This window comes from Falco rusticolus, chromosome 3 (assembly GCF_015220075.1).
Source record: "Falco rusticolus isolate bFalRus1 chromosome 3, bFalRus1.pri, whole genome shotgun sequence".
Lineage (NCBI taxonomy): Eukaryota > Metazoa > Chordata > Aves > Falconiformes > Falconidae > Falco > Falco rusticolus.
The window spans coordinates 55,698,907-55,714,709 of NC_051189.1; the positions used below are offsets into that span (position 1 = coordinate 55,698,907).

General features: G+C 38.0%; 1 protein-coding gene and 1 long non-coding RNA gene across 4 annotated transcripts in view; one reads left to right on the forward strand and one right to left on the reverse strand.

Moving 5' to 3' along the window:
- The window catches only part of LOC119144796, a 41,650-nt gene that overhangs the window by 18,103 nt on the left and 7,744 nt on the right, over positions 1–15,803 (forward strand). The gene's annotated exons all lie outside the window — the stretch shown is intronic.
- RBBP8 (RB binding protein 8, endonuclease) overlaps positions 1–15,803 on the reverse strand; it is a 45,490-nt gene that overhangs the window by 1,504 nt on the left and 28,183 nt on the right. For all 3 annotated transcript variants that reach the window (XM_037380603.1, XM_037380602.1, XM_037380601.1), the window contains exons 10-18: positions 15,409–15,536; positions 13,405–14,290; positions 13,198–13,324; positions 9,670–9,767; positions 8,795–8,909; positions 7,717–7,887; positions 7,047–7,116; positions 5,976–6,072; positions 1,540–1,681 (exon numbers count right to left, since the gene is read on the reverse strand). In XM_037380603.1, coding sequence (XP_037236500.1) covers positions 1,540–1,681; positions 5,976–6,072; positions 7,047–7,116; positions 7,717–7,887; positions 8,795–8,909; positions 9,670–9,767; positions 13,198–13,324; positions 13,405–14,290; positions 15,409–15,536 — 1,834 coding nt within the window. The remainder of the gene's footprint in view (positions 1–1,539; positions 1,682–5,975; positions 6,073–7,046; positions 7,117–7,716; positions 7,888–8,794; positions 8,910–9,669; positions 9,768–13,197; positions 13,325–13,404; positions 14,291–15,408; positions 15,537–15,803) is intronic.

Sequence of the window (15,803 nt, forward strand, 5' to 3'; positions counted from 1 at the left end):
CTATTTTTAACAAGGTTGCAAGTAGATTCTAAACGTGTAGTAACAATCTCCCTAACAGGATATCTCAATCCTCTGAAGTTGTAAGTGGACGTACCTAGCTTAAACCAGCTTTCTCATTGGCTGAAACATGTAAAAGGCAACCAGGTTGGAAGAGGAAGGACTATGATTTGTTCATCTTGAAAGATAATGAGGGAGAACCAAAGGTGGTTCTAGAGTGGTGAGAACTCTCATTACTTAAAGTAAGAATGTATTAGCCTCAGCCAAATGCCCTGTTTAACTGGATACACAAGAGAGGAAAAAGACTTCACAAAGGAAGTGGCAATTCAGCAGTGCTCCTGAGGTGCTGGCTAGCTGGACTGAGGGATTTACTTTTCCTTATGTGATACCAGAGACATATTAATGGGAAAACAAAGAACCATTTTCCTGAAGCCTAACCAAGCCCAAGGAAGCTTAATGGCCTGCAAATTCTGTGACTAGCCTAACCCTTTGCCGTGGATATTTAAGAAGGGAGAACTTGACTAGGGCTTCAAGAGCAAATTTGACATTTGCCCCCACAATGCAGGTGAGGCTTAAAGTTCTGAACAGTGTTTGGAATACACATATTTCCTGGAAATACAGTTTAAAATTTAAATGAACACGACTCAATATATCTTAAGCCCTATGATTTGCACTAAGAAAATTGCTAAGTCCCTAAAAATCAAGGCTCCCCATTCTGAAAGATTAAGGATGATACTGCAACACTATCACACAAGACGACACACACATCTCTGACATTTCCTATGCCTGACCTGAAACTGTTATTAGAACAGATAAAAATAAGTGAAGATTAATGCTTCACAGCTAATAGCATGAACAAATAAAGATATAACTCAGAGTTCACACAGGGCTTCTTACCTCAGAGTTTCATCACTTCTGAAGAAATCTACATACAGTACACTACAAACTCACCACGTTTTAACACCATTAGTAAAAACTCATTTTTATACCAAGCTCTAGAATTTACTAGACTTATTTAGGAAAGAAAGAACAATCTTCTGTGAAGCAGAGTGGAAAAAAAAGCCCAACAGCTTTTGCGTGTCACTAACACGCAGGGTATATGTATTAAAAGCTATTTAATCACACCCTACATTCAACATTTCCATTATCATGTGGTACTATGGAGCTCTAAAGATACAAAGACATCAACAGTGCTGCCTCAGTAAGTACAATCCCTCAGCCTTTGACTCAAATTGTTGACTCAATTCTTGCTTTGGTTCAAAGACATGTAGGGTTTTAATTAAGTTCTATGAAAATCCCAATTATTTCTGCCCTCTCTATCTAGGCTCTAAGAAAGTTTCCTTATATTCCCTTCTAGTAGTACAGCAGCTGCTAAAAAAAGACCATATTTATTCAGAATAATGGCTGTCAATAAGTAAACAGACCTCAACAAGACAGGTTGAGAAAGGCTGCTTTATGAACTAGAGATAACTTCAGGGAACCATTTTGGGGTGGGGGGAAGTCAGCTTTAAAAAGTCCTTCATAAGCCTTTTTTGCACAAACCTCTTTCCACACAAGTTTGGGTGGAAGGAAATCCAACCTCCCAGAAATTTTCAGGTGTATTTGGAGGAATGTAGCGAAATCTGTGTCTTGAACAGGAAGCTAGTTTCTTTTCTCTCTCTTCTTCTGGAATGTCTGCATAATACTGAATGTTAGGAAAAAAGATCCAAGTTAACAAATTCATACATACAGAGCAACTGCTTTGCACAATGACATCGTCAATCACTGTTTATTAACGCAGTTATCTAAAAATAATGGTGAGGACAGCCAAGAGCAGAAATTTGTTATCCAAATGACAAACACCTGGCCGTTATCCTAAAAGCTTACTGAATTTACAGATAAGTATAATCTATGGTGGCAAATTTGCTAGCTTTATACCTTTTAACATACCATAGGTACAAGGTTTAGGCATGTGTACAATTACTTATGTCAACAGTTTTAGTGACTGATTTTACAAAGCTAAGTAGCGCAGGTGTTGAGATAGATGGGAATTTTCTAAAAACTAAGTTTCAGCTTGCATTTACAAATAAAGTAGGAAAGTAGATAAATGCACTGCAAAATCCATGCCACAGAATTATTTCCAGTGTATTTTACAGTAATAACAGCAAACGTAAGTCAAAATACTTCCTATTTAATCACCCTCAAATTAGGAGTAAATAAAGAGCTAGTTTAATTAGCTGACTTGACACTGGGACTCTAGAAACTATCTGCCAGCTGGGCATTCTCTAAAGTATATAGTAAATCAGCTAGCTACTCTTTCATCCCTGTCAGCTCTACTGGGAGCTGCAACAAGAATAGTATATATATTCTCCAAACTTTCTTGCTGGGTGTTGCCATGAGTAGCGCTGTAGAAAGACAGGGATTTTTAATGCAGTTTTCTACTGGTTTAGTTTGTGATTCTAAGTACCAATCTGTACTTCAGTACCATAGACTGCCAAAATTTTTTGAAAGCAGATGCACTGTTTGCCTCAAGTGGCAAGCCAAGTCAGTCTGGATTGCACAAAAAACCTGACCCTCGTAAAAGTGGTAAAACAATTCTACTGAAATGATAGTGTTATATTTCAAAAAGGCAAACTCAAGTTTAAAACCTCATTCAATCAGCTGGAAAGTGATCTAGACTGAGGTAATGAGAAAAGGAACAGAATATACCTGTCAATAGTGATTACTTCCTGTCCCCATCTACTGGTAGTGTTTCAGAAAACCTACCTACTTGGAATCGTAAAGTACACTAGTGAATTCCTTTTTTCCTACTAGATGGCAGGGAAAGTCTAAAATAGGCATAAAAATCCTCCTCCAAAAAAATTGTGAGATATTAATTATTCATTAGTGTATAGAAAAAGAATAATTACAGCTTTCAAAAAGTCAGTGACAATACTGCACAAAATAGGAAGAGCAGACTCATTTCATTTTGTGATTCTATAGCCTGTGGAAACTGCAGCTCTGCCTGAAACTGAGGTACACTTTCTTCTCCCCCAATATAATTTCATATTTCTTGCCATTCTACAAAGTGTGACACCAGAACATAATTCTGCTCTTTAAGCCCTTATTAGTACAGGAATGATCTAGTAACACATGGGCCTCCTGGTCAAGATTCAGGATGTTAGCAGGCTGTACCCAAAACTTCGTATTACTGGTCTGTCTACTGCGAAGTCCTGGTATGCAGGATAGAATAAACTGCCAGATCCATAGATAATATTGAGGAACGGTTATGAGTCCCTAGTGAAAGGTTCTTCAAAATGTGTTGTCTATAAGGATACTCCCACGCTCGTGATAGCAGAACCCCCTTCAGTCATTGAATTTGGAGACACTTTGTTTGAAAACATTTGCTACTGTCTTAAACAGGAAAAAGTCTATGCCAAGACCAGAACTTAAGTGGCTATTAGTAGCTTGGCGGTTGAGTCAGAGTAGGGTCACTTATGCAGATGGACTTCAGACACCTGGCTGGAAAAATGTCTGTGTCACTCAGTTAAAGATTTAGAGACTAATGAAAGAAGAATAACAGGTAATTATCATCTAGCACACATCAATTTTCACTGATCAAAGTTAAGAAACGACATGGAGTTAAGTCAACAAAATTGTAAGAATTCTACATTATCTATGTAAACCAGACAGAATAATAGCTGAGTCTTTTTGAAGCATAATTAACAGTGCACCTTATGTTTGTACTGTAAATAGCCTGGAATTTTAGAAATCAGCCTGCTAGAAGTTTGCTGTGTTCTGCATTTTTTTTTTAATTAAAATGTTTATGATTGATGGGGAATATTTGAGGATCAAACAATGAAAAATACAGTAGTTTTGTAGGAACAGAAAATAAAAAGACTAATCAGTAATCAAGCTAAGCATGTATTCAAAAGAAACCAGTAATTTTTTTTCCTGTTTAGAAATCTATTAGAATTGACACATAATGAGAAAGCTACATATGTCTGCTAAACAGCAAAAAGTCTCTCAGCTGTTTTCTAGATTGATCTCACCCACAGCATTTTCAATCCACACAAAAAATTCAGGTTAGGCTTTTCCATGTGAAAAGATAAGCAAAGTCTCATCCTGCAGTGTCTTCACTGTAAAAGAATTAATTACAGAACTCTACAATGTACAGTCTCAAAAAGAGAACAAACCCTTAAAACGTTCCTCTCGGTTTAGCACAAAGTTACTTACAAAGTAATTTCTGTAATCTAAATGTATATAAAATCATCTGACTCTCCTGCTTATCTGAAGTGTAGCTAGATTTAATCACCACACTAACAAATGGTACTTTTACAAGCTACAATAACTGTGCATACAATTTTTCTGATCAAATTGCAAACTCGTAACAAACCAAAACAAGGCCTCTTTATCAAACGTTCTACACTGAGAAGTGACTGAGATGCCTCGACAAAGTTTTAAGATAAGGACTTAAAGGACTGGTATCAGCAGAAGATAACATCGTCTCAGAATGACAGGTCACTCTCCCCACTCATACTGCTTGCAGCACATGGCCAGAAACAATCTACTGATTTCTACCGACTCCCTAAATATTTCCTCAGAATTTGAAGACTTTTCAAAGCCATATGACTAATAAGTAAGCCAAGACTTTTTTAAAGCAACATTTACACTTTGTCTAATACTCCCTTCTTCCACAGGCATTTAATTCAAAGCTAATTTTATTATGGTGCATTGACACAGCCAAACATTCCACACACGCCAAGACATTAATCTTGAATGGCAGAGACTTAAAAAAAGAAACCCAACAAAAAAACAAACCAAAAGTTTTCTGAAGTTTAACATAGAAACCTAATATTGTAAAATTAGGCCTGTAAATGTTCCAAACACCATAGTTACCACTCTGACTTGCCAGAAAGTAACAATAACTGGATTTGCCAAGAGGAGAAGATCCGTAGCTTACAGAAACAAGAAATTAAAACACTTAACACACAGTTCTCTGGCCAAGAAAGAGACTAAAGGTTTGGGTATTTTTAGTTTTGTTTTGTGGTTTTTTTCCAACATCTTTTTTTCCTTCAAACTCTTTTTATTAATGAGTTTTACCAAAACTATTTTTCAGGAATGTGTTTTGTTAAAAATATACTCCAATAAATTTCTTCAGCTAAATAAATGTGACTTGACTATAAAGTGAATGGCACGAGAATCTACGAAAAACGTTGGTTCTATATAGGTGTGGAAATTAAGTGAAAAGATTCCAGAGAATCCATCATTATTCAGTCATTAATCCACTCTTCTGGCAAGTCATAATGTATTAGATCATCACCTAATTAACTTCAGCCTGGAAGTCAATTAATGACCAAATGAAGTATGTCCTTATTACCCATGTAATTACTTCAATATTTTATCTCTATACCAAGTATCTGAAAGCATTTTAACAATTTGAAAGGGAGGAAAGAAGATGTAACATGAAACCTAAAATTTCATACTTTTTAATGTGCTATTGTAAACATTTTTGCATGTATTTGCACATATATACACATTGGCACCTATGCAAGTGCAATTATCTGAAAACACAGACACCCCAGAAAACACAGGGCGGAAAAAAACCCAAATCAAGATATAGATATATGGAGGTACAATAGGACCTAAAAAATGTACTTATTCCAGTACCTGTAAATGTCAGTACAGCTTTTGAGCTAAAGCTTAGAAATTTGTAGTCATTCTTTGACTAGCTAATGTATTTTTTATTAGCAGAAATCTTACTGGAACTGTGATGTGAGAAGGTTTTATCATACAGATACACAAAAGAATTTAAGACTAAGTTATATGCAGTTACTAGAGTAAAAACAAACTAACAACCCCCAAAATCAGTAAAACAACTTTTGTAACCACTTATTTTTCTGCTGCTGTAGGTACTGATGATGATGCAACCATATTCATAATTTCAAAGGACCTTAGCACTTAGATGCTAGCAGAGTTAGGAGAATAAAAGACTGACCAAATTTTAAAGCACTACTTACTATTTCACATTCCTTACAAGTATGGCCAGCCAATTTTCTTCTTTCTTCTTTTTTTCGAATAACCTCAATATGAGGAAAATCTAACACAGTATTCTTTCTGAAAAACAAAAATATTTTCACATAATAGTAAATTTATTTCTTCTAAAAACTGGAGATTTCCAGACATGTAGAACAAAATGACGGACAGTGTCAAGAAAAAAAAAATATCAGAAAATACCTGCAAACCCAAATCATACTGCATTTACAGCTGAATGGGACTAGTTTTGTAACTAAACCTGTTCCATGTTCCATGATTTTTTAACTGTAGTATGATCTTTTACATAACCCGATATGTGTGTTTCATTATTATGGCTTTTCATAGTGTGGAAGTAATTACTAGACTAAAATTACCCAAATATAAATCTTCTGTAGAATATTTATTTTGTCTGAGACACTGTTGTGCTTGCACTGATTTCTGCAAGAGGAACGTATGTTGGCATTTAAGAACAGAACAGATTCTCTTCAACTTATCTGCTCACAAAACAATAAACATGTTTTTCTCTACAAATAAAACATGCTGAAGTAAAAAAAAGCTAACAACTATTTAACTGAAGGGCTTGGTATTCAGACTACCAGAGATGATTATACTGAAAGACGACAGAGGAAGCACTAAGAGGTACAGTTGTTACACATTACTCATTTATTGCCTAGAAAAAGGGGCAAAAATACTAGAGAAGGAAAGGTTTTTATTTGTATGAGCAAAAAGCCTATGGATTACTTGTAAACTCATGCATGATTACATGCTCGTAAGAAACAGCATGGATTATAAAATCCTGCATTCAATAAATTATAAAAAAATCAGAAGAGGCAATCTCTTCCCTTCAGCTAGTGTGATTCTCAATGTGTTTTTTTTTTTCCCTCCTGCCCCAGCTTTAGTCTAATAATTTTATCTAATTCAGTAGAACTTTTACCTGTGCATTTTCAGTCACTCGTATGTTATGCAGAAACATGTTTATTTTACGGAAGAACAAGTTCCCTATAGGGAGGATATAAAGAACCTTAAAAATGCCTATACAGAACAAGCTAAATTACCTTTCATCACTTTTGAAATAAGGCTCCACAAAAGCTTTCTGCTTGGCCTTATCTTGTTTATCCTCATGTTCTGTAAATATACATGCAAAACAAAAAATTACGTGTTATATAAGGTTAACAGACTCCCTGGAGAAACATCTGTGAAATTATCAGCCAGCTATTAAGAAACACAAAAATGCCATGTACATTCAGCTTGAGACAACAGATTCAAACAGATACTAAAAATACTACAGAACTGATTGAACCAGTGATCAAAAAGCATTTCTGGCGTACAAAGAAAACAGCAGCAAGACAAGTGAAAAAGATAAGCAAAATAGCAAAGGAAAGTTTGCTCAAAATACTGCAAAAATCTTTGACAGAACCTCGGATAAGGAGAAGAAAGGACACAAGTAATCTGCAACCAAATACTGGTGTTTCCTGTGAGCATCACTCTGCTGTACAGCTCCTATGCTAACTTCCGTTACATATCCCATCTAATATCAATATAAGCTATCAAAATAATTTTCATATTTGTTTATGTTATGTCCTTGCAATGAAAGTTTTCCCATGAATTTATGAAAAATGAACTGATGGTTTATTTGGCATATTTGTTCCTAGAGAACAGAGCTGATTTAAAAATCAACTTTTGTAGTTTAACCAGGCTAATAAAGGCAAAAAAAAAATATCCTACTCTTTAGTTTCTTGTTTGCTGCTGTTACTCCCTTATCCTGCTCTTCATCATGAAGAGTTTCTTTTTCATCACAAGCAGAAGGACCATCTTCTAGTAGGCAGGATTCATATTCTTCATGGCTTGTCCGATCAAACAAGTCTGTTAAGGTATCATTAATTGTTTTTCCTCCTCCTATTACAAAAAGCATAATGAACATCCAAATCGGTCTCTCAAACATTTAAGTCAAGAAAGCACATTCTGATTGAAAGTATAACAAAAGAACTAAGGTTTACTTCCTGCTCCAGTACAGATTAACTCAACATCAGCTGTGCATTTATTTTTTCTGCAACTTCTCTGTCAATCTTTCAAATGTGGCTAATGCTAATTTATTTTTCATAAAGATACCTGGATCCCATTTCTAAAATTTGATTAATTGCTGAATCACTCTGATGTACCTTTAACCTTAATAATGGATACATTAAATTTTTGTTCTTGTAATTAGGGAGCTATCCAAGCAGAAGGAAGTACTTTCTGTGGGTAAGAGATAAACTACAGAAATGTGATCAAGTTACAACAGCTTAGAAAAACAAAACACACCATTAAAAGTCACTGCCCTGCAGCCATAATTCACCGCATACCATACATTAAATGTGATATAAACATATCTGGATTTATATTAAATATACTAGTTCTATTTATATGTCATTAGAAATGAAATTAAGTCTTCCCATAGAAAGTCTTATATGATTACACAGCAAACTTTCAAAGCTGTTTGTTGTAAGAGTGATTGTTGTAGGTGAGATCAGAACTATTATATGGTTAAATATTTAACTCCAACCACTGTAAAAGCATAGCTACTGGCTCCACCTCAGCACAAATCCTATTGTTTTCTTAATCTAAGGTAAAAAAACCGCAACAACAACCACTGATTCTACTAGGAAACAGACTGATCTTTGTAATCTACAAAAATAGATCAGTGCTTTTTTACTGCAAACCAATTTCTACTATGTATTCATACAGGGAAAGAAATGCCCTTTTTTTTTTTTTTTTTTTTTTAGGAGGAAAAAGCAAACCAAAAGGAAAAGAATAAAAGCCTTACTAGGACTGCTTTCCTGGTTTTGCTCTTGATTCTTCTTTTTTAATAGCACACTTTCACTAACATATGTATAATCCATATCAACAACTTCCTCTCCAACTCTTGACTGAGAACCACCCTAAATAAAAAAAGCAAACACAACAATTGCACTCAGAATTAACTGGTGTAGTCAGTGCCACTGCTGAGTAGCTGAAACACTTTCACAACAGCTACTGGCATCTTTTTGGACACTTTCTGTGATTTTTTTTTTTTTTGCAGTAATGTCTGCATGATAAAGACAAAGTCTAGGTAAAAGAGTAACAAGTTTTGAAATTCAAATGTGAAGCATTTATCTGGTGGATTACACTACTTGACGGGCAAGAAATGCCTTCAAATCTTTCGTGTTAAATTCTACAAAGATAAAAAGTAACAATGAAACATACAAAAATTAAAACTCAGTCAAATTAATAAGATTTTAAGATAGCCTTTAAGTGAGACAAAATGAACAGACTTCAGGAAAATTCTCACAGATCCTAATAACCAACCTGCACCCAAATCAAAGAAAGATAATAGTTATTTTCTGCACATTTTCGTAACATACTTAGAACACTATTTTTTGCTTAAAAGAAACACAAAACAACCTCCAAACACATCAGTTTCATATTGAGTAGCCACCTGACTGAGCTTATCAAACAACTAGACTTTGGAGATGTTTTAGGGTTAACTGTAACGTACTATGCATAAACAAGCATTTCATGAATGCAAACAAATATCAAATGAGCTGAATGTAGATTTTTGTTAGAAAGTGCGTTTTGTCTGCCCAGAATAAAGTTCATGGTACTACTTTTGTAGGCTTTTTTCAGTATCATAGAACATGCAGACTTGTTATACAAGTTTACCTTTGTATCAATCAGAGTAATATCCATTTTGTACTGTGAAAGGTCAGCTCCTGGTTCTGTGCTCCACTGGAGGTTTTCTAAAGGTTTATCTTTCAGGTCTGGATGCAGAGAACATGAGGAGAAAAAAAAAAGACAGATAATCAGAAAAATGCTGCCAACAGCATCATATAGTGTGTAAATTATAAGTCAGCTTTCCTTTTATCAAGTCATCTTTGGGTTCAGGGATTGATTTTTCGCAAACCATGCTCATTTGGTATAAATCATATTTTTTCTGAAGAGTTAGAAATAGATGTAAGTTTTTTCTCGTACTTACGGAGCACACCACTCCTTTGTATTTGTATGAGAGATGCAATATATAAAATACTCTCACAAATAAAAATCTCTGTATTGTGTAAATCAGGTAGTATTAATACTGTATAGAAGACACTCATAGAATCATTCAGGCTGGAGAAGACCTTTAAGACCATCGAGTCCAACCATTAACCTAGCACTGCCAAGTCCATCACTACACCACGACCCTAAGTACCACATCTACACATCTTTTAAATACCTCTAGAGATGGTGACTCAACCACTTCCCAGGGCAGCCTGTTCCAATGCTTCACCACCACTTCAGTGAAAAAGTTTTCTTAATATCCAACCTAAATCTCCCCTGGCACAACTTGAGGCCATTTCCTCTTGTTCTGTTGCTTCTAACTTGGGAGAAGAGACCAACACCCACCTGCCTACAACCTACTTTCAGGGAGTTGTAGAGAGCAGTAAGGTCCCTCCTGCACCTCCTCTTCTCCAGGCTAAGCAACCCCAGTTCCCTCAGCTGTTCCTCCTAAGACTCATGTTCTAGATCCTTCACCAGCTTTGTTGCCCTTCCCTGGACATGCCTCCAGCGCCTCTACATCCATCTTGAAGCGAGTGGCCCAAAATAGATCCCAGTATTTGAGGTGTGGTCTTACCAGTGCAAAGGACAAGGAGACAATCACTAGGGAACCCTGCTGGCCACACTGTTTCAGATATAAGCCAAGATTCTATTGGCTTTCTTGGCCACCTGGGCATGCTGCTGGCTCATACTCAGCCAGCCATCAACCAACACCCCCAGGTCCTTTTCTGCCAGGCAGCTTTCCAGCCAATCTTCCCCAGGCCTGTAGAATTGCACGGGGTTGTTGTGACCCAAGGGCAGGACCCGGCCCTGCTCCTTGTTGAACCTCATACAACTGGCCTCGGCCCATCGATCCAGCCTGTCCAGATCCCTCTGCAGAGCCTGCCTGCCCTCCAGCAGGTCAACGCTCCCCCACAACTTGGTGTCACCTGCAAACTTACTGAGGGGGCACTCGATCCCCTTGTCCGGATCATCGATAAAGATACTAAACAGCACTGGCCCCAGCACTGAGCCCTGGGGAACACCACTTGTGACCAGTCCCCGGCTGGATGTGACTCCATTCACCACCAGCTGGGCTCGGCCAGCCAGCCAGCTTTTAACCCAGCACAGAGTACACCTGCCCAAGCCATGGGCACCCAGTTTCTCCAGGAGGATGCTGTGGGAGATGGTGTCAAGGGCTTTACTAAGGTCCAGGGAGACATATCCACAGCCTTTCCCTCATCCGCTAGGTGGGTCATCTTGTCATAGAAGGAGTTCAGGTTCATCAAGCAGGACCTGCCTTTCATAACCCCACGCTGGCTGGGCCTGATCCCTCCAGTATCCTGTACATGCCATGTGACGGCACTCAAGAGTATCTGCTCCATAACTTTCCCCAGCACTGAGGTCTGACTGACAGGCCTGTAGTTTCCCAGATTCTTCTTCCAGCCCTTCCTGCAGATGGGCATCACATTTGCTAACTTCCAGTCAACTGGGTTCTCCCTGTTTAGCCAGGACTGCTGATAAATTATTAATAGTGGCTTGGTGAGCACTTCTGCCAGCTCCCTCAGTACCCTCAGGTGGATACCACCCATCCCCATAGACCTGTGCATGTCTAAGTGGCATAGCAGGTCACTGACCATTTCCCCTTGGATTATGGGAGCTTCATTCTGCTCCCCATCCCCGTCTTCCAGCTCAAGGGGCTGGGTAGCTGCATACCACAGGAACAACTGGTCTTACCATTAAAGAAGACATTAAGTACCTCAGCCTTTTCCTCCTCCTTCATCACTGTTTCCCCACACACACCCCACCCCCACATCCAATAAAGAATGGAGATTCTCCTGAGCCCTCCTTTTGTTGCTGATGTATTTATAAAACCACTTTTTGTTGTCTTTTATGGCAGTAGCCAGATTAAGTTCCGCTTAGGCTTTGGCCCTTCTAGTTTCCGCCCTGCATAACCACCTGACATCCTTGTAGTCCTCTTGAGTTGCCTGCCCCTTGATGACTTGATCCAAAAGTCATAAACTCTCTTTTTTCCCTGAGTTCCAGCCAAAGCTCTCTGTTCAGCCAGGCCAGTAGTCTTCCCTGCCGGCTTGCCTTTTGGCATTTGGGGACCACCTTCTCCTACACCTTCAATATTTCCTTCTTGAAGAATATCCAGCCTTCCTGGACTCCTTTGCCCTTCAGGACTGCCTCCCACAGTCTCGTAAACAGGCCAAAGTCTGCCTTCCAGAAGCCCAAGGTAGCAGTTCTGCTAACTCCCCTCCTTCTCCAAGAATCAAAACCTATCATTTTGTGATCACCATGCTCAAGGCAGCCTCCAACCATCACACCACCCACAAGTCCTTCTCTGTTCACAAACAACAGGTCCAGCAGGGTGGCTTCCCTAGCTGGTTCACTATAGAATTAGATTGGTAAGAATGTGGAAGTCAGGTCTTAAAGTACAAACAAGCACAAAAATATCTGGCTATTGTTCCAGAGATCGCTCTTGATTTATTACTGAAGTAGAGGTTTAGATGCCAAGCTACCTGGCCACACCAACTAATGACAGATTTTTTTAAAATTCATAATGTAAGTATTTCTAAATAAAGTATGCAGTTTAACAGCTCAGCTAAGGAGTACAGAAGCAGTGACTCTACAACACCACTTAAATTTTCAGACTGGGATCACTTAACAGGAAAGATGATTAAACTCTTCCTAGGAAAAGTATTTGGCAGCATTTGTTCATCATCATTAAAAGGTACAAATTTCTTTAACAGATCATCAGCAATAATGAAAAATATTAATGAAATGGCTTACCCTTATACTTAAGTACAGTTTTCAAGCATTTGATATTGACAGTTTAAACTCAAACCTCGGAGATTTTATTTCAGTATTTGTTATTCACGCATTGCAGTAAACCATGCTAAATAAACAAGAAAGAACAAGATTCCTAGCCTGTTGAGTTTACAGTTGAATGCCAATAATATATTATATAGTGGCAAAAGCATGCCAGGAAGATACAGATTGAAAACGTAGGGGGTGATCTTGAGAAATTCTGAACAGAATAGGGCTGAATTAGAAGCAGAACAGAGGAAGTCGTTAAAGTAGGAGAAAAGAAGATATGAAAAATTTTGTTGAACCATAGCACAAGCTGGATGTGGGCAGGGCAGCAATAAAAGGAACATTTCATCAAGTTACCTTGCTCATTTTGCAGTGCTTTATTTTTTGATAGTCTACAAGGGTTTGGTTGAAGTACAGATGCTGGTTCAGACTCTCCATGTCCTGTCCTTGTTTTCTTTCTATTTTGTACATGGCCACTGGCAACCTAACAACATATTGCAATTTTACTATCTCCCAAAACTTATATATAATATTTCAAAGGAGAAGAAAGTCAGAAAAGCATACCTTCACATCATCAAAAAGCTGTTCTATCTCTGCAGAACTTGGAAGTGGTATAATTTTGAAGGGAGAAACTTCTTCTTTCATTTGAATCTGTTTTTTCTTATCTGGGAATGTTTTACCCAGCTTCGCCTCTTGTATATAGGATTTGTCTTGTAAATCTCTGCCAAACAAACAGCTCTCATTGTTGGCATTTTGAATGGATGATGAACCTTCAGGTATGGGCTTCCCTAGCTGTGAAAAAACATCATGCAGAGTCACCTGTTTCAGTCTACTTTTACAGGTCTCCTCACTTCCTTGTTTTTTCTCTTGACAACGAACTCCAGAGAAGCGATCAGACAGGTCCAAGGGCTTATCAACAGTATGCTCCCCATTAATATTCTGAACATCTGATCGAAAGGGTATAGAGTTCTCTTTGTTGAAGGATGTTTTTTCACAGCTAATTTCTTGCTCATCTTCAGTTTTCTTTCTCTTAGCACACCTGCCTTCTAGCTGCTTTTGGTGTACAAGAAGGAAATCACTCTTGATCGCCTCATTTTTAGCTGTGCAAGTGTTTCCAACACACGTTACAGCCTCATTAGCATTCTTTTTCACAACCACTTGCCTATTGATAGAGGCCTGGCTGATAACTGAGTTGACTTCCTTTCCAAGATTCAGTGGTGCAACAAAAGCAACATCTTCAGATTTTGATCTACTTTTATGAGATCTGGAACTGGAAGGATTGTTGAAGAGATTGGTTTTGAGATTAGGCTTCAATCCTGAATCTAAAATACAAGGGGCATGACTTGTACTTGTGGTGTTCTTCATACTGCTAGAAGCTCCAAAAACAGGAGAGGCTACCCGAGAATCCCAGTCAACATGTGGTGGAGTGTTCTGAGATGGATCTGCAAGACTGAATATAATGAGAGATGAGGTATTTTTCTAGTGGACACAGGGGGCTGGGAGGAGAGAAAGGGATGTACAAATACTTAAGTTTTCTATCAGTGATCTGCTTTAAAGCTGTCAAGAGCTGCTAGTATTAACTGAAAACAGAAGGAAAAAAGAAAATAAATTTTTCGTCTAGGAATAAGTACTGTTGCACTTAGAGCCATAAAAGGCAAACAAAATGCAGACTTTGTCCTTCATTTTAGTGTGAAATTCTGTTCCATATGCAACTGAGAACTGAGGATAGGGACATTGTGGAGTCTCCTTCGCTGGAGACTTTCAAAACCCACCTGGAGGTGATTCTGTGTAACCTGCTCTAGGAGAACCTGCTTTTAGCAGGGAGTTGGACTAGGTGATCTCCAGAGGTCCCTTCCAACCCTGACCATTCTGTGACTCTGTGATAGAATTAAGCCTACCTAGGAATCTCTTCTACCAAAGGACCCCCCTACCTTTCAATGCAGTGAAATGGAAAGAAAGTGAGAATGGTTGCAATAGTAGTCTATCTAGGTTCTTGTATAGATCTTATAGACATAGATCTCAAATAGCAACAGATTCTCAAAGCTTCTGCAAGTGAAGGAAACGTGTGCAAGCTTCTTTCAGGTAGCCTGTTTTTTACCTGTCATCAATAAAACATACATTTAAGATGACAAATAGGGGCTAAAAAAAATTTTCAGTTTAGACCACAACATCCTGAGGAGAGTGGGAAGGGCGACAGTCAATTGGTATGACACCTAGTCAGCAAAGAAGTTTTATGATCATTTTCCTACCCCAGCTCCAGGCCCCTGACCTCCAGGTTTATGGGCCTCAGAAGATACCTTGCAATAACAAGAAGTCAGTGAGGGAGGGACTGGACTGTGTACATAGAAAGCCCAAATCAGAAGTCTGAAAATGAAGTCCACAGTTTTTCCATTCAGTTCCTTTGCTTCTAATGTTATTTACATGAAAGAAGCCTGAATAATATGAAAATATTTATTTCCATATCTGTACTTCTAAAGCAAACTGCTGGAAGGTTTGAAATTCTACTAAAACTAAAACTTCATATAAGCCTGCTTAAAACAATATTATTATAACCAAGTGAAAACACACCCTAAATTGTTGTCATCATTTCTTGATTCAGAAGCTGGATGTTTTCTTGAGTCTTCAGACTGCATGCTCTCTGGGGCCTGGCTCATAACAGTATTAGTGCAGGGAGGACTTAATACACTCTGGGACTCCTTGCAAGTGGTGAAGGAAAACAAAGAAATGAAGCGTGAGAAGCTCTTAAAATTAAAAATTAGAAATATGCTAGGTTTGCACATAAATACTCTGAAGATCCAATTCAAACCGAACCATTCAAAACTGAAAAATAATAAAAGAGATGAAATTTAGACTAGCAACTTTAAAGAAATCTTATGGATATTAAAGAATTTCACCATTCAAATGTGCGCACACAAAAAAGCCCAGTCTGCACGCTAACCTTTTCACTGTAGCTGCCCATCAAA